The sequence below is a fragment of the Bombina bombina genome, chromosome 1 (assembly GCF_027579735.1).
Source record: "Bombina bombina isolate aBomBom1 chromosome 1, aBomBom1.pri, whole genome shotgun sequence".
NCBI lineage: Eukaryota > Metazoa > Chordata > Amphibia > Anura > Bombinatoridae > Bombina > Bombina bombina.
The window spans coordinates 1,493,592,690-1,493,616,032 of NC_069499.1; the positions used below are offsets into that span (position 1 = coordinate 1,493,592,690).

Here is a 23,343-nt window from a genome sequence, read left to right on the forward strand (position 1 = left end):
CTCATTCTACTAGGTCGGTTTCTACTTCCTGGGCGTATAGAAATGAAGCTTCAGTTGATCAGATTTACAAAGCAGCCACTTGGTCTTCTTTGCATACTTTTACTAAATTCTACCATTTTGATGTGTTTTCTTCTTCTGAAGCAGTTTTTGGTAGAAAAGTACTTCAGGCAGCTGTTTCAGTTTGATTCTTCTGCTTATAATTTCAGTTTTTTTCATTATAAGATTTAAACCTTATTTTGGGTGTGGATTATTTTCAGCGGAATTGGCTGTCTTTATTTTATCCCTCCCTCTCTAGTGACTCTTGCGTGGAAGATCCACATCTTGGTTAGTCATTATCCCATACGTCACTAGCTCATGGACTCTTGCTAATTACATGAAAGAAAACATAATTTATGTAAGAACTTACCTGATAAATTCATTTCTTTCATATTAGCAAGAGTCCATGAGGCCCACCCTTTTGTGGTGGTTATGATTTTTTTGTATAAAGCACAATTATTCCAATTCCTTATTTTTTATGCTTTCGCACTTTTTTCTTATCACCCCACTTCTTGGCTATACGTTAAACTGATTTGTGGGTGTGGTGAGGGGTGTATTTATAGGCATTTTGAGGTTTGGGAAACTTTGCCCCTCCTGGTAGGAATGTATATCCCATACGTCACTAGCTCATGGACTCTTGCTAATATGAAAGAAATGAATTTATCAGGTAAGTTCTTACATAAATTATGTTTTCCCTGGTTCAAGAGAGTCAGTTCATATCCACCTTAGATCTAAAGGACGATCTTCTTTCTTTATATGTATTACCTGGATATCTGAGCCGTGCAAAGGAAGCACAACTTGAAAGGAGCTGCACTGCTGGATTCGGTATTAACACTTCCTTTTTACAATTCATTTCAAGATATTTGTTGGAATATCTCTATTGAGAGACTTTTCATTGAGAGACTTTAATGCTTTATATAACCACTCAAATTGTGTTTGTGTATATGACGTGGGGTATTCTCAATTTTTAATTTGTATTCTTTTTTCCTTTTATTTTTATATTGAAAATCCTTAGGTTAGTGTGTACAAAATTATAAATCTACATCAAACATTCACAATGGGCATACAAGAATCTGCAATAGATTCAGTATAAGGTTGCAGACTAAGTGCTGAATTTGTTTCTTCTAGTGTTTTATAGATCTAAAGGACGCATACCTTCACATTCCGATACACAGAGATCACTACAGTTTGTTACGGGTCTCCTTCCTAGACGAGCACCACCAGTTTGTTGTGCTTTAATTTGGTCTGGCGATGGCACCCCTAGTGTTCACCAAGGTGCTGAGAGCTCTGCTCGCTGCGGTCCGTCTGCAGGGGATAGCTGTAACTCCTTATCTGGACTACATTCTCATTCAGACTCCATCTTTGCCTGTGGCTCAGGGCCACACAGAGAGATTACTCTTGTGTCTTCAGGCGCACGGTTGGAAGGTCAATATGAAAAAGAACTCTCTTGTCCTGGCTGTGAGGGTAAACCTTTTGAATACAATCATAGACTCTGTCAGTATGCACATTTACGTCAAAGATCAGCGCAGAGTGAAGCTCCAGATGATGGCATGTCGCCTTCTTCAGTCCAATGCTCATCCTTCGGTAGCACAATGCATGCTAGTGATAGGTCTAATGGTTGCGGCATCGGATGCTATACCATTTGCCCGCTTTCATTCCCTACAGTTGTCTGTTCAGTCAGTGGAATGGAGATCATTCAGATTTAGTCTTTCTTGGTGGCAATCCCCAACTCCAGTGCTTCTGGGAATGCATTTCAGTCACCCCTCCTGGGTGATCATAACCACAGACCCGAGTCTGTCCGGCTGGGATGTGGGATTCTCTGAGAGCCAAATGAACTTGGTGTCAGGAGGAAGTGCCTCTTCCGATCAACAGTCTTGAGTTGAGTTTTTTACAATGCACTTCTAGCGTGGCCCCAGCTGGGTTCCGTCTGCTATATCCGATTCCAATCTGACAACATCACGACCATGGCCTACACATTAAACATCAGGGAGGCACATGAAGCTCTCTGGCAATGTAGGTGGTGTCTTGAATCTTGCTTTGGGCGATTAGACATCGATGTCAGATCACAGCTATCACAGACTCTCCACTCAAAGGAGTGGTCCCTAAATCAGGAGGTGTTTCTGGAGATAACATGCAGATGGGTTGTTCCCGACAGATCTAATGGCTTCCCGTTTCAATTCCAAGCTCCCGAGGTACAGATCAAGATCCAGGGATCCTCAGGTGGTGCTAATGGACGCTCTAGCGGTCCCATGGAACTTCTATCTAATTTATCCGTTTCCATCGATTGTTCTCCTCCGAGTGGTCGATCGGATAAAGCAGGAGGGAATACCAACTATTCTGATAGCCCCTGCATGGCCACGCAGACCTATGATCATGTCATCTTCTCATCCTTGGCGGTTGTCTCTTTATTAGCACCTGCTTACTCAGGGCCCATTCTTTTATCAAAACCTAGATACTCTTAGGCTGACTACCTGGAGATTGAATGGTTGTTCTTGGCTCAGAGAAGCTTATCTGACAGTGTGATTGATACTCGTATCCAGACTCACAATCCTGTCACCAGACGCATCTACTACAAGGTTTTGAGGACTTATCTTCACTGCTGTAACCAGCGAGGTTTCTCTTGACATGGAGTAAAGACTCTCCATATTCTGCAGTTTCTACAAGAGGTGTCTGGAGAAGGACCTGTTGGCCAGTTCTATCAAAGGTCGGATCTCTGCCCTTTTTGTTTTGTTTCACAAGAAGTTGGCTAGTTTGTTCAGGCTTTGGTCAGAATTCAACCTATTTTCAAACCTGTTGCTCCCCCATGGAGCCTAAACATAATGTTAAAAGTTCTCTGTTTGACCCTCTGCAGGTCTCTGTTTGACCCTCTGCATGCTGTTAAGTTACTTACTTAGAAAGTGGTTTTCTTGTTGGCTATTTCCTCTGCTCGCAGAGTGTCAGAGCCTTCGGCCTTTATTTGTGTTTCTCCATATCTGGTGATCCATCAGTATAAGGCTGTGTTGAGGACTCGACTAGGCTTTCTACCCAATTTACCCCCAACATCAATCAGATTGTGGTTCTTTCACTTCATCAGTCATCCTTCAAGGAGAGATTGTTACGTAATTTGGATGTGGTCAGAGCGTTGAAGTTCTTCATGTAATTAAGGAGTTTTGTCAATCTTTATTACTTCATCCTGTATAATGGTAAGCATTTGGGGGGGGGGGGTTGCATCTCTGTACCACTTGTATCTCTCTTCTCTTTTCCTTATCCTTGACTTAAACTACTAAGAGAGTAGGGGAAGTGGGAGGGATATTTATAGCTTTTTTGGAGTGTCTTTGCCTCCTCCTGGTGGCCAGGTAGTGTAATTCCTATAGATTAAGAATGTTCTCATGGACTCTCACTGCCAAGAAGGAAATTCATTTATCAGGTAAGCTTTAAAGGTTTTTTTGCTTGCATGTTTTTTATAATGACAATTAAATAGAGTAAAAGATAATCCTGTTTATTTCTTAAAATACAGTTTTCTGTTGATTAACTGTAGGTTGAGAATTGATTCACTTGCACATTTAACCCCTTATGTTGCTGTTGCAAGGGTCTTCCAGGAATGTAAGAGCACTGGTCTGAGGCACACAAATAACTGCAGACACTGTTGCTGTCATTTCTGACGCCCTGCCCTAAACTGAAAATAGTGGGGACTTCAATGCCTTCAGAGAATAGTGCATTGATGTATTTGTACTGCAGGAAAACTTTTGAGGTTCATATATTTTATGTTGTGTATTTTTGTAATGATATTTCTCTTGTAAGGTGTATCCAGTCCACGGATCATCCATTACTTGTGGGATATTCTCCTTCCTAACAGGAAGTTGCAAGAGGATCACCCACAGCAGAGCTGCTATATAGCTCCTCCCCTAAATGCCATATCCAGTCATTCTCTTTCAACTCTCAACAAGCATGGAGGTAGTAAGAGAGAAGTGGTGTAACATAGCTGTTTTTTTTCTTCAATCAAAAGTTTATTATTTTTAAATGGTACCGGAGTTGTACTATTTTGTCCCAGGCAGAAAATAGAGGAAGAATCTGCCTGTGATTTCTATGATCTTAGCAGGTTGTAACTAAGATCCATTGCTTTTCTCACACATGACTGAAGAGAGAGGTAACTTCAGCGGGGGAATGGCGTGCAGGTTATCCTGCTATGAGGTATGTGCAGTTAAAAATTTTTCTAGAAGATGTGAATGCTAGAAAATGCTGCTGATACCAGATTTATGTAAGGTAAGCCTGAATACAGTGATTTAATAGCGACTGGTATCATGCTTACTTTCTGAGGTAATACTCTTATATATTTACAATATAAAACGTTTGCTGGCATGTTTAAACGTTTTTATATATACTTTGGTGATAAAACTTTATTGGGGCCTAGTTTTTTTTCCACATGGCTGGCTTAAATTTGCCTAGAAACAGTTTCCTGAGACTTTCCACTGTGTTACTATGAGTGGGAGGGGCCTAATTTAGCGCTTTTTTGCGCAGTAACTTTTACAGACTGAGACATCCAGCTTCCTCCAGGAGTCCCCTGAATGCTATAGGACCTCTCTCAAGGGCTCTTAGGCTTTCCAGAATCGTTTGTTGGGGAAGGTAGGCCCACAGCAAGGCTGTGGCAGTTTGGTGTGACTGTTAAAAAAACGTCTATATCGTTTTTTTTTATCCGTTTTTTTGAACTAAGGGGTTAATCATCCATTTGCAAGTGGGTGCAATGCTCTGTTAGCTTATTATATACACTGTCAAAATTTCGTTTGATTTACTGCTTTTTTTCACTGTTTTTCAAATTCTGACAAAATTTGTTTCTCTTAAAGGCACAGTACCGTTTTTATTTTTTGCTTGTTAACTTGATTTAAAGTGTTTTCCAAGCTTGCTAGTCTCATTGCTAGTCTGTATAAACATGTCTGACATAGAGGAAACTCCTTGTTCATTATGTTTAGAAGCCATGGTGGAACCCCCTCTTAGAATATTTACCAAATGTACTGATTTCACTTTAAGTAATAAAGATCATATTCTGTCTTTAAAAAATCTATCACCAGAGGAATCTGACGAGGGGGAAGTTATGCCGACTAACTCGCCCCACGTGTCAGACCCTTTGACTCCCGCTCAAGGGACTCACGCTCTAATGGCGCCAAGTACATCTAGTGCGCCCATGGCGTTTACTTTACAAGACATGGCGGCGGTCATGGATAATACCCTGTCAGCGGTATTATCCAGACTACCTGGGTTTAGAGGAAAGGGAGACAGCTCTGGAGTTAGAAGAAATACAGAGCATATGTCTTATATCCCAGGGATATCTTCTGGACTTAAAAGCTTCCCCTCCAAAAGGGAGATTTCACCTTTCACAATTATCTGCAAACCAGATAGAGAGGCATTCTTACACTGTGTTCAAGACCTCCTAGTTATGGGAGTGATCCATCCAGTTCCAAAGGAGGAACAGGGACAGGGTTTTTACTCAAATCTGTTTGTGGTTCCCAAAAAAGAGGGAACCTTCAGACCAATTTTAGATCTCAAGATCTTAAACAAATTCCTCAGAGTTCCATCATTCAAGATGGAGACTATTCGAACCATCCTACCTATGATCCAGGAGGGTCAATATATGACTACAGTGGATTTAAAGGATGCTTATCTTCACATTCCGATACACAAAGATCATCATCGGTTTCTCAGGTTTGCCTTCCTATACAGGCATTACCAGTTTGTAGCTCTTCCCTTTGGATTAGCTACAGCCCCAAGAATCTTTACGAAGGTTCTGGGGTCACTTCTGGCGGTCCTAAGACCGCAGGGCATAGCAGTGGCCCCTTATTTAGACGACATCCTGATACAGGCGCCAAATTTCCAAATTGCCAAGTCTCATACTGACATAGTTCTGGCATTTCTGAGGTCGCATGGGTGAAAGGTGAACGAAGAAAAGAGTTCTCTATTCCCTCTCACAAGAGTCTCCTTTCTGGGAACTCTAATAGATTCTGTAGAAATGAGGATTTACATGACAGAGTCCAGGTTATCAAAACTTCTAAATTCCTGCCGTGTTCTTTATTCCACTTCTCGCCCTTCGGTGGCTCAGTGTATGGAAATAATCGGCTTAATGGTAGCGGCAATGGACATAGTGCCGTTAGCACGCCTACATCTCAGACCGCTGCAACTCTGCATGCTCAGTCAGTGGAATGGGGATTACACAGATTTGTCCCCTCTACTAAATCTGGATCAAGGGACCAGGGATTCTCTTCTCTGGTGGCTATCTCGGATCCATCTGTCCAAAGGTATGACCTTTCGCAGGCCAGATTGGACAATTGTAACGACATATGCCAGCCTTCTAGGCTGGGGGGCAGTCTGGAACTCCCTGAAGTCTCAGGGATCGTGGACTCAGGAGGAGACACTCCTTACAATAAACATTCTGGAACTGAGAGCGATATTCAATGCTCTTCAGGCTTGGCCTCAGCTAGCGACAATGAGGTTCATCAGATTTCAGTCGGACAACATCACGACTGTGGCTTACATCAACCATCAGGGAGGGACAAGGAGTTCCCTAGCGATGATGGAAGTCTCAAAGATAATTCGCTGGGCAGAAATTCACTCTTGCCACCTATCGGCTATCCATATCCCAGGTGTAGAGAACTGGGAGGCGGATTTTCTAAGTCGTCAGACTTTTCATCCGGGGGAGTGGGAACGCCACCCTGAGGTGTTTGCGCAATTGATTCATCTGCTCCCTCGTCTGATTGCCAAAATCAAGCAGGAGAGAGCATTGGTCATCTTGATAGCACCTGCGTGGCCACGCAGGACTTGGTATGCAGATCTGGTAGACATGTCATCCTTTCCACCATGGACTCTGCCGCTGAGACAGGACCTTCTACTTCAAGGTCCTTTCAACCATCCAAATCTAATTTCTCTGAGACTGACTGCTTGGAGATTGAACGCTTGATTTTATCAAAGCGTGGTTTCTCCGAATCAGTCATTGATACCTTAATTCAGGCACGAAAGCCTGTCACAAGGAAAATCTATCATAAGATATGGCGTAAATATCTTTATTGGTGTGAGTCCAAGGGCTACTCATGGAGTAAGGTCAGGATTCCCAGGATATTATCTTTTCTCCAAGAAGGATTGGAGAAAGGATTGTCGGCTAGTTCCTTAAAGGGACAGATTTCTGCGCTGTCTATTCTTTTGTACAAGCGTCTGGCGGATGTTCCAGACGTTCAGGCATTTTGTCAGGCTTTAGTTAGAATCAAGCCTGTGTTTAAACCTGTTGCTCCACCTTGGAGTTTAAATTTGGTTCTTAAAGTTTTTCAGGGGGTTCCGTTTTAACCTCTTCATTCCATAGATATCAAACTTTTATCTTGGAAAGTTCTTTTTTTAGTAGCTATTTCCTCGGCTCGTAGAGTTTCCGAGTTATCTGCCTTACAATGTGATTCACCTTATCTGATCTTCCATGCAGATAAGGTAGTTCTGCGTACCAAACCTGGGTTTTTACCTAAGGTGGTATCTAATAAGAATATCAATCAGGAGATTGTTGTTCCATCATTGTGTCCTAATCCTCCTTCAAAGAAGGAACGTCTATTACACAATCTTGACGTGGTTCGTGCTTTAAAGTATTATTTACAAGCTACTAAAGATTTTCGTCAAACATCTGCTTTGTTTGTTGTCTACTCTGGACAGAGGAGAGGCCAAAAGGCTTCGGCAACCTCTCTTTCGTTTGGCTAAGAAGTAAAATCTGCTTAGTTTATGAGACTGCTGGCCAGCAGCCTCCTGAAAGGATTACAGCTCATTCTACTAGAGCTGTGGCTTCCACATGGGCCTTTAAAAATGAGGCTTCTGTTGAACAGATTTGCAATGCGGCGACTTGGTCTTCGCTTCACACTTTTTCAAAATTTTACAAATTTGATACTTTTGCTTCTTCGGAGGCTGTGTTTGGGAGAAAGGTTCTTCATGCAGTGGTTCCTTCCGCTTAATCCTGCCTTGTCCCTCCCATCATCCGTGTACTTTAGCTTTGGTATTGGTATCCCACAAGTAATGGATGAACCGTGGACTGGATACACCTTACAAGAGAAAACATAATTTATGCTTACCTGATAAATTTATTTCTCTTGTGGTGTATCCAGTCCACGGCCTGCCCTGTCATTTTAAGGCAGGTATTTTTTAATTTTAAACTACAGTCACCACTGCACCCTATGGTTTCTCCTTTCTCTGCTTGTTTTCGGTCGAATGACTGGATATGGCATTTAGGGGAGGAGCTATATAGCAGCTCTGCTGTGGGTGATGCTCTTGCAACTTCCTGTTGGGAAGGAGAATATCCCACAAGTAATGGATGATCCGTGGACTGGATACACCACAAGAGAAATAAATTTATCAGGTAAGCATAAATTATGTTTTTGACTTTCCGGTCCCTTTTAAGATATATAATTCACTTTATATTTTTATGTTGCATCCTAAATTATTCTGTGCATCGTGTATGTATAAAATTGTGTAGATGTTTATAAGATAATTATTCTGATCAGTGTTTTTTTTTTTGTAGTGTAAAATCTCTCAGGCTGAAGACTGGAGTAAGATTGTGCTGCTGCTTTCAGAGTTTCAAAGGAAGAAAGTAGATTTTGTATCAAGCAATTTAGAATTCCTTCTACCTTTATCCATACGATTTTTAGAGCCAAAGAAAAGCACTTTACCAGAGAATTTGGACTCCGTTTTATTAACCACTCAAATAGAAAATACCCTTGAGGAAAGTCCTATAAAAATATCTGCACAAATGAAACGCAGGAAAAAAATGCTTCTTTTGAATGACAGTGATTTATTTGAAAGCGACTGTAATTCTGCAGAGGAGTTCCTGAGTTTGCCATGTACAAATACAACCCAAAGATTGCATGAAGAAAACAAAATACACAAAAAAACACCACTCTCATTGAAAAAGAGAAAACTTACGTCTGCAGAACAGAAGTCTTCTAATCAAGTTTTTCAGTCACTCAACACAATTGCAGAGTTTGTGGATAATATGTCTTATTTAGATTGTTGTACATACACTGACAACTGGGACAAAGATCATTTTTACAGATATGAAAATTACAACTGGACAGAAAGTAAAATAAAAAATGGCCTTTGTGATGGGCGTCGAGTAGAAAGCAATGACTGGTGGAGCGCACACAGTTGTTGTGAAGTGAAAGCGGGCATAGAAGCTTTTGCTTTCAAAAAATGTTCCAATTTTTTAAAAGCTATAAACACTACTTTGGACTTGTGCAAAGATTCTGAACCAACTGAGGAGCTTACAATACAAGTTTCTAAACACAGAGATGAGCTATTATTTGAGCAGTCCTCCCCTTTTTCAATGTAAGCTACAATATTGTTTTTGTTCATAAAAGTGCAAAACTGTGCATGAAAGAGTATTTTATTATTGCACTACAACTTGCATATAACTGTGTTTTAACTAGATAGTTTGCTCCTAAGTAGCAATGCATTATTGGGACCTAGCTGAACACATGTGGTGAGCCAATGACAAGAGGCATGTGTGTATCCACCAATTATCCACTAAATCTCTTAATAGTGTATTGCAGCTCTTGAGCCTACCTATGGTTACAACAAAACTATATCAATAGAACGTAAAAATGATAATGGAAGTAAATGAGGAAAATGCTATATCTAAGCCATAATTTTTTATTATTATTTTAATGCTGGTATTTTGACGCCTCTCAGTACAACATTCATTAAAGGGACACTTAAGTCAAAATTAGACTTTGATCATTTAGTTAGAGCATTTAGGACACTTTCCATTTTTATTTCCATTGTCAAATTGGGCAGTGTTTTTTTATATAGTTTATATATGCTTACTTTCTGAGCATGGGCAAGAGTTCACAGTAAATACGGATCAGTCTGTTATTGGCTGATGGCTGTCACATGATATGGGGGGGCAACACATTTAAAGGGACAGTAAAGTACAAGTTAAACTTTTATGATTCAGGTAGGGCATGCGATTTTTAACAACTTTCCAATTTACTTTTATTATTTCTTTCTTCTCTTGGGATTCTTTGTTGAAAGCTAAACCTAGGTAGGCTCATATGCAAATTATTTCTAAGCCGTTGAAGGTCACCTCTTATCACAGTGCATTTTGACAGTGCTAGTTCATGTTCCATATAGATAACATTGTGCTCACTCCAGTGGATTTATTTATGTAAGGGCACTGATTGGCTAAAATACAAGTCTGCCAAATGAACTGAGATAAGTGGTAGTCTGCAGAGGCTTAGATACAAGGTAATCACAGAGGTAAAAAGTATATTAATATAACCGTGTTTATGCAAAACTGGGGAATGGGTAATAAAGGGATTATCTTTTTAAACAAAACAAATTTTTAAGTAGACTGTCCCTTTAAGTAAATTTTGGAATTTGTCAGAAAATAATGCAGCTTTTTTAAAATTCATAGTAAGTTCTATTGTGTTGTTTCTATATTATACACTTTGTTTATGCAACGCTACTGTATTTAATGGTTCTTTAAATACAATGTCCACCTTTCTGCACAAGCCTTTCCTTTAATTCTAAGGGGAGCAGAATACTTATGTCAGTAGAGGGTGGTTTTCGAGGGTATAGCGTTAGATCTTGTGCTATTTATAAGCAGCTAATATTGAAGATGGGGAGATTCAATCTGCTACATGATAGGGTACATTTAGAGGATTGCCTTGTCTTCTTGAAGTCATGCGATTTGCTCCTGATGACGTGTGCTCCCCACTCTAAATCTTTCCTTTTATAGCTATTCCTAAACTTTATACATTTTTTTTATTCCACTATATACCAGGAATTGTCAGACTTTTCAGGGCCCCTTACCCATATAGTCCCGAGGTTATTCGTCTATGCATAGGGTTTTCTCTCTCATACTTCTGAGGCATGCAAGAATTGACAGGATTTGTGATGCTCATTTAAGTGATGATAAATCCTAGTGTATCAAAAATGGATGGATTTACCATCACTAAAAATAAAGGCCACCTTCATTCATCAGTTAAAAAAACAAACAAACATGAAAGGTACCTTTATTTTACCGCGGCTTCACTGCTAAGCCTAGCTGCTATGTCGGCCACAGCATTGCTAATTTTTTTTAATGAGGTGACATTTCCACCTCCTACCCAATAGCCGTTCGTGCCTACAGCATTATGCCAATTGGGCCGCATAGCTATTAGCTATGAGATGGAAATGTCACATCATTGAAAAAATTAGCAGTGCTGTGGGCTGTCAGTCGCTTAGCAAAGCAGTGAAGCAGCAGCGCAACAAAGGCACTTTTTCATCAGTTTTTTTCATGATGCAATATAGTTGCTTTGTCTACCTTATATACGTACCAAAAGTTTTATCAACTCAATGTTTTTGCAAGACTTTCTTTTCGAATGATTCTTAAATTGAAGCAGAGAGTGCTTACTTAACCTTAAGATAGATATTTCTTTCTAATGGTAGTGAGAGTCCACGGTCCTTGCTTTCAGAAATTCACTTGGCCACCATGAGGAGGCAAGGAACACCCTACACCAGAGGTTTTTTTAACTAGGCGTGGATTTAGATGTTGCTGATTTACTTTTAAGCTGTACTCCTTCATTGGAAGAGAAGGGGTTTAGGAGGATGTGGTTTGTGCAGGTTCCTATTCTCCTTTTTGGCGTTTAGTCACAAACTAACCATGGGTGTCGCAGGGTAGTATCTTTGCCTCCCCTTATTTGGTAAGAGATTGCACTCCTCCTCACACCTGTACGTCTCTGTCTGTCAGGAAAGGCATGAAAAGACAGCATAGGTGAGATGACCTTGAGTGGGGGTAAGTACCTGACTCAGCTCCAGCGTGTATTGAATAGCTAGTTGCGCTGAGGACTGGCATTGCGCGGCACATCTTAGTACTGGGTGGGAGGCAGGGCGTATTTTTGCACCAATAAGGCTCTCTGATGTGCTTTCAACTCCGGTCTCCTGAGGGAAGTGCATGAGGTGGCTGGTGATTGCAGCGGTTTGCTCCACTGCCAGTTGCGGCGACTTAACATTTCCTACTTCTCTATCAGGAGTATACTATTAGTATAGTCACAATTGTCCATAGCCCTTATTAGCAATTATACAAATATTTATTATAGTGTGGTAAATCATAGGTAGAAGTTATATAACTACTGGAATAATCCTAGAAAGCTAATACTAAATATAAATTGCAATAAAACAAAGGGATTAGGATAACTATTTAAATATAAAAATATAGGTGTTTTGTAAGGGTGTGTAATCATATCACCCTAAACATACACCAAAGTATAAAGCAAACTTATCTGTTCACATAATTAATAATCCTATTACTTCCTTAAGTAACAAGTAATGAATACACATATACCATTGTTGATCACAATTTAATCTTGAAGATAGAAAAAAAGGGGACAGTTATTGCGATTTACCTACTATGTTAATAATCTCCATCAGATGTAGCAATATTCAATTGCTTAAACAAAATTTGCTACAAAATGTGACTAGTTTGTAAAAATATTAACACAATACCTATCTAATTAATATTCCTATATGCAGGGTGCCTGAAGATGATTATACAATGTTTAGTGGATAGGAATAAACTAAAGAGTTTTTAGATAACTATATTTTCTTCTTAAATGGAAAGAGCCCACAGCTGAAATTCATTACTTTTGGCACTTCAGAACCTGGCCACCAGGAGGAGGCAAAGACACGCCAAAGGCTTAAATACTCCTCTCACTTCCTTCATCCCCCAGTCATTCTTTGCCTTTCGTCCTAGGAGGTTGGCAGAGACTTGTCAGAAGTTTTCTATAGTCTCTTATGGAGGGTAGTACTCTTCGGCATGGGACTGGAGTTTTAAGTAGTCCTGTCAGCCTCTCAGTGAGAGCATGGGTGAGAGTCCAGAGATGCAGGGAGAGTCTTTCTGCAAAACCATCCCGACTCATATTAACAGCTCCACAAGCAATTAGCGTTGACGAGTTTCGCTGTCTGCTTTTTTCTCTCAAGTCCATGGCAGACGTGACGCTACTATCTGTCACACTTGAAGGGCCGTGTTCCTGTTCCACGGCGTAGATTCCGTTAAGATTGTTTCATTTTACTTTCATCATGGATGTATTGTAATTTCATCTGTTTATCCGAGAGGGGCTACAACCTTTCGGGGGTAAATTTAACATTGGTCTCAGTGAGGCTCCTTTTTGTATCTAGGAATCAAGGGGGGTTTATAATCATGTTTATGTGATTCTGTCTGCTACTGTGTAGTGTTTATTCGGCTCATGGCTATTTTGGAACATACTGGCCTATGTCTAGTGACGCGGCTTTTTTGGTCTGGCGTGCTTTTGCATGGACTGCACGGTTTACCTTGTGACTCCATTTCCACTTTCCTGCCCGCGTGGTGACGGAGAGATCCTGGTCCGCTGGTGTCTGGTTCTCTGGAGGTGGCAGTGTCCCAGTTATGGAGGAATCTTGGAGACGGATGTCTCTGATTCACACTACTTCTTGCGAAGAATATGAATTGGCCCAGGTGATACATGCGCCCATCAGTTATGTTCCGAATGCTGTTTTAGAGTGCTCTGTTCCTCCGGATCAGGGAATCGGGTGCCCACTGAGCCATCCACTTCTGGGGATTCTAATTCTCATGAGACGAGATCCCTACCACCAACTCTTACTACGCATGCAGGTAACCGAAATGCTACTTATCCTTTCTAGGGAGTGTGGCCTGTTCCCACTGGAGGTTACGACACGGTTCCGCATGGCCATATCTTTGGCGCTGGCGCATGCGCATCTGCACCTCCCGGGAGTGTGCTTACGATATTGTCCGTGTTTAGTTAACCGGGGCTCGTCAGGCATGGGATCGCCTGGTCCAGTTAAGCCATACGTGGGAGCAACTTCCCCTGATGCCTCGGGTCAACCTTCGGGGCTGGTGTTTCTTTTTGTCTCGGCGGAGGTATGTTGCGCCTTTCGTTATAGACTACTAAGGCACGTTTTTGGTGTTGCTAGAGGATCCCACTCTTAATGAGTCTGGGGATTCTCAGTTTTATTCTTCGACTGGCTTGCATACATAGAGATAAGGGGGTGAAGTAATCTTCTTAAAGTCTTATTTATTTATTTATTTGTGTATCCTTTTCCAGTTCTGAGCTTGGAAGTCTCGGACCCCTGTTGGGCTGGTCCTGTGGGTCTGCCCATTCTTCCAGGGCAATAACCTACGGGTTGCCTTATCTTTTATTTTCATCCGGTGATGATGATTTTTATTTAGTCTAAAGCTCATGTTGTGGTGTGACATTTCCTTTGGGAACTTTCTTCTCTGGAATTGATACTCGCGATTTTGTGGTCACACTGTTTACAAAAGTCTGTCTGACTGTTCTTTATCCCTCCATCATCGGGGAGACTCTGTGTCCTTGATAGTGCTGGAGCCCTTGGTTTCAGGCTGCTCCTGACTGGGTACAAATCCTTCTGTCTTTGAGGCCTAGTTCAAACACGTGGCATCTTTTTATGTCTGGTGAGGGTGCCTAGTGATCACAATATGATATGTGGTGTTTTCTTGTTTTATTTTACAAGCTTCAACTAGCATCCTGAGAGGACTTGAGGGTCCGTGGTTGCTTAGGGTCATGGGGGATTGGTTCAGTTTTCATTCGCCTTTCAATCTAGTGGGCCGGGACTCCGTTGAGATCTGTGGCGACATGCTCAGTCGTTTCTGTTCTGGGTTGGAGGCTTGGAGGATTTAGGTCCTTCATATTCTTACGGTTTTGCCTTTCATGGTCTATTTGAAAGTGACCTTTTAGGACTTGTTCCTTTTAGAGGTTCTCTTCCTTTGGGTCGAGACTTTCTGGACTTCGTTTGGTTTTTCTGGCGGCTTTGGCCGCTTAATTAGGAAGTGAAGGCCGTGAGGCTCTGTCTTCCTTCGGGAGTTAGTCGTCTCCATATCAGGGGCGATAGGAGGTGTTGTCTTTTTCCAAGCTTTTTGCTTAGGGGATGTTTTTCTGCCAGGGTTCTGGATGATTTGCATTCTTCTCCCTTGGGTGTGGTCCTATGGAACGTTAATCTGAAAGGATTATGGAGACTAACCTTTCTTTCTACTCTCGGGTGACTGTTCTCGTTCTCATTTACCTTAGTATTGCCCTTGGGGCCTTTGGGCTCTAGAGAAATTGCGTGACTTTGTCGCGGCCTAGTACCTTGCTGGGGGAGGTGTTGACAGCTAAGGGTGTTCTCATCCCTTTGGGCTGAGAATTACGAGTGAGTCCTGTACCCGTTCACTGGGTTTCCCAGTTCTCATCCCCTGTGAGGTCTGATTGCTTCAGATGGGGTATCTTGTGTTCCCTGAGGGTGTCGTTCGTTCTAGGATGATTCTGGGTCCAGGGTTCTTGTCTTAGATCCTTCTTGGATGTCTGGAGACTTATGATCCTGTGGACTGTTTCAGGACGACCCAGTTTTTTTCAGGCTAGCTCACTGGGCTTTCAAGCAGGAAGGCCAGAGTTCACATCCACCTTCGGGTACTGGTTATAAACTTTAAGGCCTGACTTGTTCTTTGGACGGAGTGTGCTCCTCTATGGGGAGTTTTTTCTCTGTGGGGTCAACAGTGGTGCCTGGAAGATTTTTCATTCGGTCCGTGTTTTGATCATACTATGGCTTCATGTCTTGTGGACATGTACGCTGTTCTTATCTGTGCCCTTCCCTTTTGAGGGGTTAGTTGGTCTTCCTTATGAGCTGGGGTTTCCTCTCTCTGGAGGGTCTTTGTCCTGCCCTGTGTGTAGGAGGTTGGATCAGGTGGCTTATTTCTGTAAGGGGCAGCATCTACTGCTCTGTGGGCTCTGTTCCACCTGTTGGAATTTGATCTCTCTACGTAGAGACTGTATAAGAGAGCTGTGACAGGTCTTCCTACGGATCTATTGCTCTTTTCTCTGTTCCAGGTGCCAGGTACAAGTACAATCATGTTTTCTCTGTGCCTTTTCTTCTTTGTGGAAGAATACGGTAGTTTGTTCTCTTTCTTTAGTAAGGGGTGTATTGTTTGGGCGACGGTGTCTCTTGGAGGCTGTTGACTCAGTGTCTCTAGCAAGGCTGTGGACTATCTGCGGGTTAGTGTCCTTGGGCCTTTTCCTTTTTTCTAAGTTTTTCTCGGCTTCGGACAAAGCCGGATTTTGTTGGGTAGGGGTTTTCAGGCCTGGTGCCCTCAGAATGGGCTGCCTCTTGTACTCTCCCATTTGTGCATTCTGTGTCCTTTATAGCTTGGGTATTTTCCCAAAAGTAATGAATGCAGCTGTGGACTATTTCCATTTATGAAGAAAAACTTAAATTATGCTTACCTGTTGATTTTCTTTTCTTCAGATGGAAAGAGTCCATAGCTCCCCGCCCGTATTTTTGGGGTGCAGGGATCCTCAAGCGGAGCTAATAGATGCATTAGTGTTTTGGAGGTTCCATCTAATTTACAATTTCCCGCCGTTACCACTTCTTCCTCGTGTAGTGGCCCGCATCAAGCAGGAGCAGGCATCAGTGATACTGATTGCTCCATCGTGGCTGTGAAGGATGTGGCTCACGGACCTGGTGGGGATGTCCTCAGCTCCTCTGTGGTAGTTACCTTGTCGCAGGGATCTGCTGTAACAGGGTTCTTTTGTTCATCAAAATCTAGATTCTCTGAGGCTGACTGTGTGGAGATTGAACGCTTAGTCCTAGCCAAGAGAAGTTTCTCTGAGAGGGTTATTGATACTCTCATTCAGTTTCGTAAGCCTGTTACTCGTCACATCTATCATAAGGTGTGGAGAGCTTACTTATTCTGGTGTGAAGAGCTTGGTTTAGCCTGGAATAAGGTTAAGGCCACCAGGATACTTTCCTTTCTCGGGGAAGGTCTGGAGAAGGGCTTTTCTGCAAGTTCCCTGAAGGGACAGATTTCAGCCTTTTCTGTTTTGCTGCACAAGAGGCTCGCAGAGCTCCCTAACGTGCAATCTTTTGTCAAGACTCTGATTAGGATCAGACCGGTGTTTAGATCTAATGCTCCACCTTGGAGTTTGTATCTTGTTAAGTTTTTTCAGCGGGCTCCGTGTGAGCCTATGCATTCTGTTGACATCAAATTGTTGTCCTGGAAGGTTCTTTTTCTGTTGGCTATTGCATTGGCACGCAGAGTTTCTGAAATAGCTGCCTTGCAATGTGAGCCTCCTTATCTGGTGGTTACACACTGATAAGGCTGTCCTACGTACCCACTTGGGTTTTCTCCCTAAGGTGGTGTCTGATCGTAACATCAATCAGGAGATTGTGGTTCCTTCCTTATGTCCTAATCCTCCTCTTTCGAAGTAACATTTACTTCATAATCTGGATGTGGTTCGAGCTTTGAAGTTTTAGCTACTAAGGATTTTAGGTAAACTTCTTCCTTGTTTGTTGTTATCTACTCTGGGAAGCGTAAGAGTCTGAAGGCTTCTTCGACTTCCTTATCTTTTTGGTTGAGGAGTGTTATACGCTTAGCTTACGAGTCAGCGGGACTAAGACCTCTTCAAAGGATTACGGCTCATTCCACTAGAGCAGTCGCTTCCAATTGGGCCTTTAAGAACGAGGCCTCTATGGATCAGATTTTTAAGGCAGCTACCTGGTCCTCCTTACATACTTTTTCAAAATTCTACAAGTTTGACGTTTTTGCTTCGACCGAAGCAGCTTTTGGGAGAGGTTTTACAGGCTGTGGTGCCCTCAGATTAGGGCCCGCCCCTCCCGTTATCATTCAGTGTTTTCTAGAGCTTGGGTATAGTTTTCCCAACTGTAAGGAGTGATGCTGTGGACTCTCCTCATATTAAAAAGGAAAACATAAGTTATGCTTACCTGATGATTTCATTTCCTTCTGTATGAGGAGAGTCCACGCTCCCTGCACGTATACTCGGATGGATGGACCAAAATTTGTTTTTCTCTTCAGGCACCATTTTTACCCTGATATTTCTCCTACTGTTCCTTGTTCTCTTGGCAGAATGACTGGGATATGAGGGAAGTGGGGTAAGTATTTAAGCCTTTGGCTGGGGTGTCTTTGCCTCCTCCTGGTGGCCAGGTTCAGTATTCCTAACAGTGATGCCGTGGACTCTCCTCATACAGAAGGAAATTAAATTATCCGTTAAAGGGACACTGTACCCAAAAAAAATATTTTGTGATTCAGATTGAGCATGAAATTTTAAGCAACTTTCTAATTTACTCCTATTATCAAATTTTCTTCATTCACTTGGTATCTTTATTTGAAATGCAAGAATGTAAGTTTAGATGCCGGCCCATTTTTGGTGAAAAACCTGGGTTGTCCTTGCTGATTGGTGGATAAATTCATCCACCAATAAAAAAGTGCTGTCCAGAGTACTGAAACCAAAAAAAAAACTTAGATGTTTTCTTTTTCAAATAATGATAGCAAGAGAACGAAGAAAAATTGATAATAGGAGTAAATTAGAAAGTTGCTTAAAATTGCATGCTCTTTCTAAATTACAAAAGAAAAAATTTGGGTTCAGTGTCCCTTTAAGTATAATTTGGTTGTGCAAAAAATCCCAGTAGATCAGCAGCTTTTTAAATACTCAGACCAGCCCGTCTGGCACCAACAACCATGCCACGTTCAAAGTCACTTAAATCCCCTTTCCCATTCTGATGCTCGGTCTGAACTTCACCATGTCTAGATGCCTAAATGCATTGAGTTTGTGCCATGTGATTGGTTGATTAGCAATTAGTGTTACCAAGCAATAATACCTAATAAAGTGGCTAGTGAGTGTATATCCCTTTCCTCTTCATGCTAGAGTTTGTTCCCATGCAGCCAATCAAAAGGGGGAGTTAGACTGGCAGTGTCAGAGATGATAAAAAAAGGACGAAAGAGACTTCATATGATGCTATTTCAAGAAACGTAGCTTCATTTTTATAAAATAAACTGTCCTGTTGCTACTTTGCTTTTTTTCTTTTTCAGTTTTTTTTTTATACCAATAATTATATTTAGTGTGTGAGAAAAGGAATTTATTGGTTAAGTAATAAATGCTGTTTTTAAAAGCAAACATGATGTATCTCATAGCTAAGTGAAACGATTGTCTGGTTTCTTAATATTTTCTGTTTGTTTTCTGACTAAATTTGTCAACCTTTTCTTTACAATGTAGTATTTGCAAGCTAATATCCTAAATTAATTTTCTCCTCTTCTTGTTGCAGTACTGCAGAGAAGCGGCTCTCTCTAGTTAGAACAGTATTATCAAACCGGTCCTTTATCAATTTGGGAAACAGACCGGCAAATGTCACTGAATATCTACCTGCCCTACGTGCTATTTGTAAGTTAGAGAAGTTGAAAGAACAAGGAAAGACAAAGCGAAGGTAAGTTTTTATTGTCTTTATTTTAACGTTTTAAAGGGACATTATAGTCAAATTATTTGCTTTAATTTGTTATAGAATGTCATTTTCCAACTAGCGACCCTTTAATGCTATGGGTTTAACTCCCCAAAGGGGTTACACACACATTAGAAGTACCGCTTGGGACTCTTACTGCTGGTCCCGAGCAGTAATTGTTGAATTACTCAGCTGTGTGACTAGTGCTGCTAATTGGATCAGCGATAGTTTCTTCTCCAGGGCCAGCTATGCTCTGCTTTGCAGGGGTTAAACACAGCATTAAAGGGACAGTGTTACAGGAACTTCCCATATTCAAAAATATAAGTTAATACTTTTATTAGATTTTTTCTTGAATGGCAAATAACAGGTTAACGTAAATAGCATATTCAAATACAGCTGACGGTGAGACATCTACAGTAGAGATGGTAAAGTGATGTATGATAGAAAGCTCTTCTGCACAGGCTTTTATACCTTATCACGTATACACCAATTACTACAAAATATATATTTTCTTACATTCTACAGTAAAAATAAGTTGATTGTGTAGAATAAAGTAGGCGTGTTTAAACATACATTTCTCTTGTAAAGGTGTATCCAGTCCACGGGTTCATCCATTACTTGTGGGATATTCTCCTTCCCAACAGGAAGCTGCAAGAGGACACCCACAGCAGAGCTGTCTATATAGCTCCTCCCCTAACTGCCACCCCTAGTCATTCTCTTGCAGCTCTCGACAAGAAAGGAAGTATCAAGAGAGATGTGGTGAATTAGTGTAGTTTTTTTACCTTCAATCAAAAGTTTGTTATTTTTAAACGGTACTGTTTTTACTCTCAGGCAGAAATTGGACGAAGAATTCTGCCTGGAGGTTTGATGATCTTAGCGGTTTGTAACTAAGGTCCATTGCTGTTCTCACACATAACTGAAGAGTATGTAAAGAAAACTTCAGTTGGGGGGACGGGAGAGAGATAAGGTCTAGAAAATGCTGACAGTGCCTGGTATATTTGAGGTAAGCCTGATACAGTGATTTAACAGCAACTGGGATCATGCTTGCAAAAAATGGTAATATTCATGTTAATACTCATATTACTTAGTGTAAAACCGTTTGCATGTTTTATAGTAAAAACGTTTTTTCGCTGAGGGTGATAAATCTTTATTTCTTTCATGTAATTAGCAAGAGTCCATGAGCTAGTGACGTATGGGATATACATTCCTACCAGGAGGGGCAAAGTTTCCCAAACCTCAAAATGCCTATAAATACACCCCTCACCACACCCACAAATCAGTTTTACAAACTTTGCCTCCTATGGAGGTGGTGAAGTAAGTTTGTGCTAGATTCTACGTTGATATGCGCTCCGCAGCAGCTTGGAGCCCGGTTTTCCTCTCAGCGTGCAGTGAATGTCAGAGGGATGTGAGGAGAGTATTGCCTATTTGAATTCAATGATCTCCTTCTACGGGGTCTATTTCATAGGTTCTCTGTTATCGGTCGTAGAGATTCATCTCTTACCTCCCTTTTCAGATCGACGATATACTCTTATATATACCATTACCTCTACTGATTCTCATTTCAGTACTGGTTTGGCTTTCTACTACATGTAGATGAGTGACCTGGGGTAAGTAAGTCTTATTTCTCCAACATAGGTGTGTCCGGTCCACGGCGTCATCCTTACTTGTGGGATATTCTCTTCCCCAACAGGAAATGGCAAAGAGCCCAGCAAAGCTGGTCACATGATCCCTCCTAGGCTCCGCCTACCCCAGTCATTCTCTTTGCCGTTGTACAGGCAACATCTCCACGGAGATGGCTTAGAGTTTTTTAGTGTTTAACTGTAGTTTTTATTATTCAATCAAGAGTTTGTTATTTTAAAATAGTGCTGGTATGTACTATTTACTCAGAAACAGAAAAGAGATGAAGATTTCTGTTTGTATGAGGAAAATGATTTTAGCAACCGTCTAAAATCCATGGCTGTTCCACACAGGACTGTTGAGAGCAATTAACTTCAGTTGGGGGAACAGTGAGCAGTCTCTTGCTGCTTGAGGTATGACACATTCTAACAAGACGATGTAATGCTGGAAGCTGTCATTTTCCCTATGGGATCCGGTAAGCCATGTTTATAAAGATCGTAAATAAGGGCTTCACAAGGGCTTATTAAGACTGTAGACTTTTTCTGGGCTAAATCGATTCATTATTAACACATATTTAGCCTTGAGGAATCATTTTATCTGGGTATTTTGATATAATAATATCGGCAGGCACTGTTTTAGACTCCTTATTATTTAGGGGCTTTCCCAAATCATAGGCAGAGCCTCATTTTCGCGCCGGTGTTGCGCACTTGTTTTTGAGAGGCATGACATGCAGTCGCATGTGAGAGGAGCTCTGATACTTAGAATAGACTTTCTGAAGGCGTCATTTGGTATCGTATTCCCCTTTGGGCTTGGTTGGGTCTCAGCAAAGCAGATACCAGGGACTGTAAAGGGGTTAAAGTTAAAAACGGCTCCGGTTCCGTTATTTTAAGGGTTAAAGCTTCCAAATTTGGTGTGCAATACTTTTAAGGCTTTAAGACACTGTGGTGAAAATTTGGTGAATTTTGAACAATTCCTTCATGTTTTTTCGCAATTGCAGTAATAAAGTGTGTTCAGTTTAAAATTTAAAGTGACAGTAACGGTTTTGTTTTAAAACGTTTTTTGTACTTTGTTATCAAGTTTATGCCTGTTTAACATGTCTGAACTACCAGATAGACTGTGTTCTGAATGTGGGGAAGCCAGAATTCCTATTCATTTAAATAAATGTGATTTATGTGACAATGACAATGATGCCCAAGATGATTCCTCAAGTGAGGGGAGTAAGCATGGTACTGCATCATTCCCTCCTTCGTCTACACGAGTCTTGCCCACTCAGGAGGCCCCTAGTACATCTAGCGCGCCAATACTCCTTACTATGCAACAATTAACGGCTGTAATGGATAATTCTGTCAAAAACATTTTAGCCAAAATGAACACTTACCAGCGTAAGCGTGACTGCTCTGTTTTAGATACTGAAGAGCATGACGACGCTGATAATAATGGTTCTGAAGGGCCCCTAACCCAGTCTGATGGGGCCAGGGAGGTTTTGTCTGAGGGAGAAATTACTGATTCAGGGAACATTTCTCAACAAGCTGAACCTGATGTGATTACGTTTAAATTTAAGTTGGAACATCTCCGCATTCTGCTCAAGGAGGTATTATCCACTCTGGATGATTGTGACAAGTTGGTCATCCCAGAGAAACTATGTAAAATGGACAAGTTCCTAGAGGTCCCGGGACTCCCAGAAGCTTTTCCTATACCCAAGCGGGTGGCGGACATTGTTAATAAAGAATGGGAAAGGCCCGGTATTCCTTTCGTCCCTCCCCCCATATTTAAAAAATTGTTTCCTATGGTCGACCCCAGAAAGGACTTATGGCAGACAGTCCCCAAGGTCGAGGGAGCGGTTTCCACTTTAAACAAACGCACCACTATACCCATAGAGGATAGTTGTGCTTTCAAAGATCCTATGGATAAAAAATTAGAAGGTTTACTTAAAAAGATGTTTGTTCAGCAGGGTTACCTTCTACAACCTATTTCATGCATTGTCCCTGTAGCTACAGCCGCATGTTTCTGGTTCGATGAGCTGATAAAGGCGGTCGATAGTGATTCTCCCCCTTATGAGGAGATTATGGACAGAATCAATGCTCTCAAATTGGCTAATTCTTTCACCCTAGACGCCACTTTGCAATTGGCTAGGTTAGCGGCTAAGAATTCAGGGTTTGCTATTGTGGCGCCCAGAGCGCTTTGGTTGAAATCTTGGTCAGCTGATGCGTCTTCCAAGAACAAGCTACTTAACATTCCTTTCAAGGGGAAAACGCTGTTTGGCCCTGACTTGAAAGAGATTATCTCTGATATCACTGGGGGTAAGGGCCACGCCCTTCCTCAGGATCGGCCTTTCAAGGCAAAAAATAAACCTAATTTTCGTCCCTTTCGTAGAAACGGACCAGCCCAAAGTGCTACGTCCTCTAAGCAAGAGGGTAATACTTCTCAAGCCAAGCCAGCTTGGAG

The 23,343-nt window shown here is 41.5% G+C and overlaps 1 protein-coding gene across 1 annotated transcript in view; it reads left to right on the forward strand.

Annotated features, from left to right (window-relative positions):
• The window catches only part of ATAD5 (ATPase family AAA domain containing 5), a 507,256-nt gene that overhangs the window by 460,146 nt on the left and 23,767 nt on the right, over positions 1-23,343 (forward strand). The window contains exons 19-21 of the mRNA XM_053721398.1: positions 1,390-1,620; positions 8,549-9,351; positions 19,111-19,269. Of these exons, the coding sequence (XP_053577373.1) occupies positions 1,390-1,620; positions 8,549-9,351; positions 19,111-19,269 (1,193 nt within the window). The remainder of the gene's footprint in view (positions 1-1,389; positions 1,621-8,548; positions 9,352-19,110; positions 19,270-23,343) is intronic.